Here is a 2,150-nt window from a genome sequence, read left to right on the forward strand (position 1 = left end):
CTAAGACGCCAAATGTCTCTGTGTCGACCCGAGAACACTTAAGACCATGAAGAACACAGCCATAAAGCTGTTAGATTTGACACAAGACAAGATAAACAATGGAATAGTGGCGAAGACGGAATGCGAGGAACAAAGAGAAACATTGCAATACACCTTTAATAGTATGTTTACACAGATCACAACCTTATCAGAGTTTAAGACAACTACTTCGCGCTTGTAAAAGTGTCAGACTTGAGACGTTTTGTGTGAGATGTGCAGATATAGAAGTAAAGCGTTGCGAACTCTTGACCCAAGTTGGATATCTCGTCTCCAGCCCCAGGGGATAGTTAAAGCTTCTCCCTTCTGTAGTAATGCAGATCAGCCCCGCAGGAACACAAAGAACATCATCATCAGAGCGCGCAGTGAATCGCAATGGGCGCCCCAGCGGGCCGTGCCGTACCGGCCAGTGGGCGGGGCCTCCCCCGGGGCGACACTGCCACGCGCCCGCCACGCTTATTTGCAAAACAAGCGGCTATTATCCCCACGGCGAGGTGGAAAAGAGGCGTGGTTTATCCTGCAGATTAGCCGCTGGGTAAACAGTTTGGCTCGCGCCGATATAAGGGGACGTGTGAGGGCAGGGGGAGCCAGACAGCACAGAGAACTACAGCTCGGCGGTTCTTGCTCCTGTTGTTGAGCGCGCCACGCGACGTCCACGCGAGCAAAACGTGCCTCTTTAGTTTCTTCTCGCACTCCTCACTTCCACCACCGGGACATCGCACCGTCTTCCCTCGGCAAGGATGGACACAGTCGCCGACAACATTGCCACCTTCGACTCGATGCCGTCCACGTTCTTCGACGTGTCGGCCAGGCCGGACTCGCTGCGGCTCTCCTGCACGCCCTCACCGACGGACTCCGTCGGCTCCACGGGGACCAAGCGCTCTCGCCCCGCCGACACTCCCGAAGTCCTGCGGTGCAAGCGGAGGATAAACTTCGACGGGCTCGGCTACTCCATCCCACAGAGACCACCACAAGCCGTCGCCAGGCGAAACGAGAGAGAACGCAACCGAGTCCGCCTCGTCAACAACGGCTTCGCCACTCTCCGCAACCACGTTCCCAACGGCAGAGTCAACAAGAAGATGTCGAAAGTAGAGACCTTAAAATCAGCCGTCGACTACATCCAGCAACTGCAGCAGCTCTTGGCGGAAAGCGACGCGGTGAATGCCGTGTTCAGCACGGGGAGTCCCAGCCCGCACTACCACATGTACAGTCCGCCCGCCCCACAACCCAACTACGACTCCTACAGCAGTGACGGCTCAGGGTCGCCCTGCCCGCCACTCTCACCCGAGGAGGAGGAACTACTCGACTTCACGTCGTGGTTTAACTAGGTCAGTTTTACCTCATTTTATTACCTTACCTTTTCGACTACCCTTTCGACAAGTTTAAAACAAATCTCATACACTTTCTAGCCTCCAAAATGTGATATAAGTACATTTTGAAGCGTATATACTGTTGAGGGTTAGAAATTGCTAGCATGAAGGCACTGCGTGCGTATATAGTAATATACGATTAGTACAGCACACAAAGGACTACCGTGGCTGTGTCTGCCCGGCCCCAGAGTTTGTAATCTCGCCCTAAAGCCTCTCGGTACGACTGATTAGAAGGACCGTTTGTGTTTGTAACGCCAACTCAAGCGTCTGTTTGCTTATGGTGATAAGCATGCCCGACCGGTATTGTTCCACCGCACGTGGGTGGAGTGCTTTACTACCTGTTCTACCTTTTCTGTACAACTTCTACTTTTTGTTGTCTCTCAACTTTGAGTCATCAGACACTTAGTGCGCACTTTTCAGTGATGTCACGTAGTTCCAGGAACGGTTTTGGGTGGTTAGGATGAAATTGCGATGTTTTTGAAAAGGGGAGTTGGACAAGTATTGTGGTGGAGGCTTAGGCGTCGGTTCCGTGTGATGTTTGTCTTGAGATCTGTGTACGCGTGGCCAAGCCGCAGGGTTATACTCTACTGTGTACTTTAGCGGAGGAGTTTTCTAAGAGGGGGATTTAGACCCGGGCTTAGCCAGTTGAAAGGTAGAATCCGCATATTCATGTTTCTCTATTCTTCACCCCAGGTCTGGTCGCGGCGAGTATTCAGGTCCGGGGACAAACGACCCACTCGGGCG

At 52.7% G+C, this 2,150-nt stretch overlaps 1 protein-coding gene across 1 annotated transcript; it reads left to right on the forward strand.

Moving 5' to 3' along the window:
* Positions 1-284: 284 nt before the first annotated feature.
* Positions 285-1,364, forward strand: LOC118407888 (achaete-scute homolog 1a-like). The gene has a single exon (XM_035808461.1). It carries the CDS (start codon positions 777-779, stop codon positions 1,362-1,364), a length of 588 nt encoding a protein of 195 aa, XP_035664354.1. The 5' UTR covers positions 285-776.
* Positions 1,365-2,150: the final 786 nt, after the last annotated feature.

This window comes from Branchiostoma floridae, unplaced genomic scaffold (assembly GCF_000003815.2).
Source record: "Branchiostoma floridae strain S238N-H82 unplaced genomic scaffold, Bfl_VNyyK Sc7u5tJ_1495, whole genome shotgun sequence".
NCBI lineage: Eukaryota > Metazoa > Chordata > Leptocardii > Amphioxiformes > Branchiostomatidae > Branchiostoma > Branchiostoma floridae.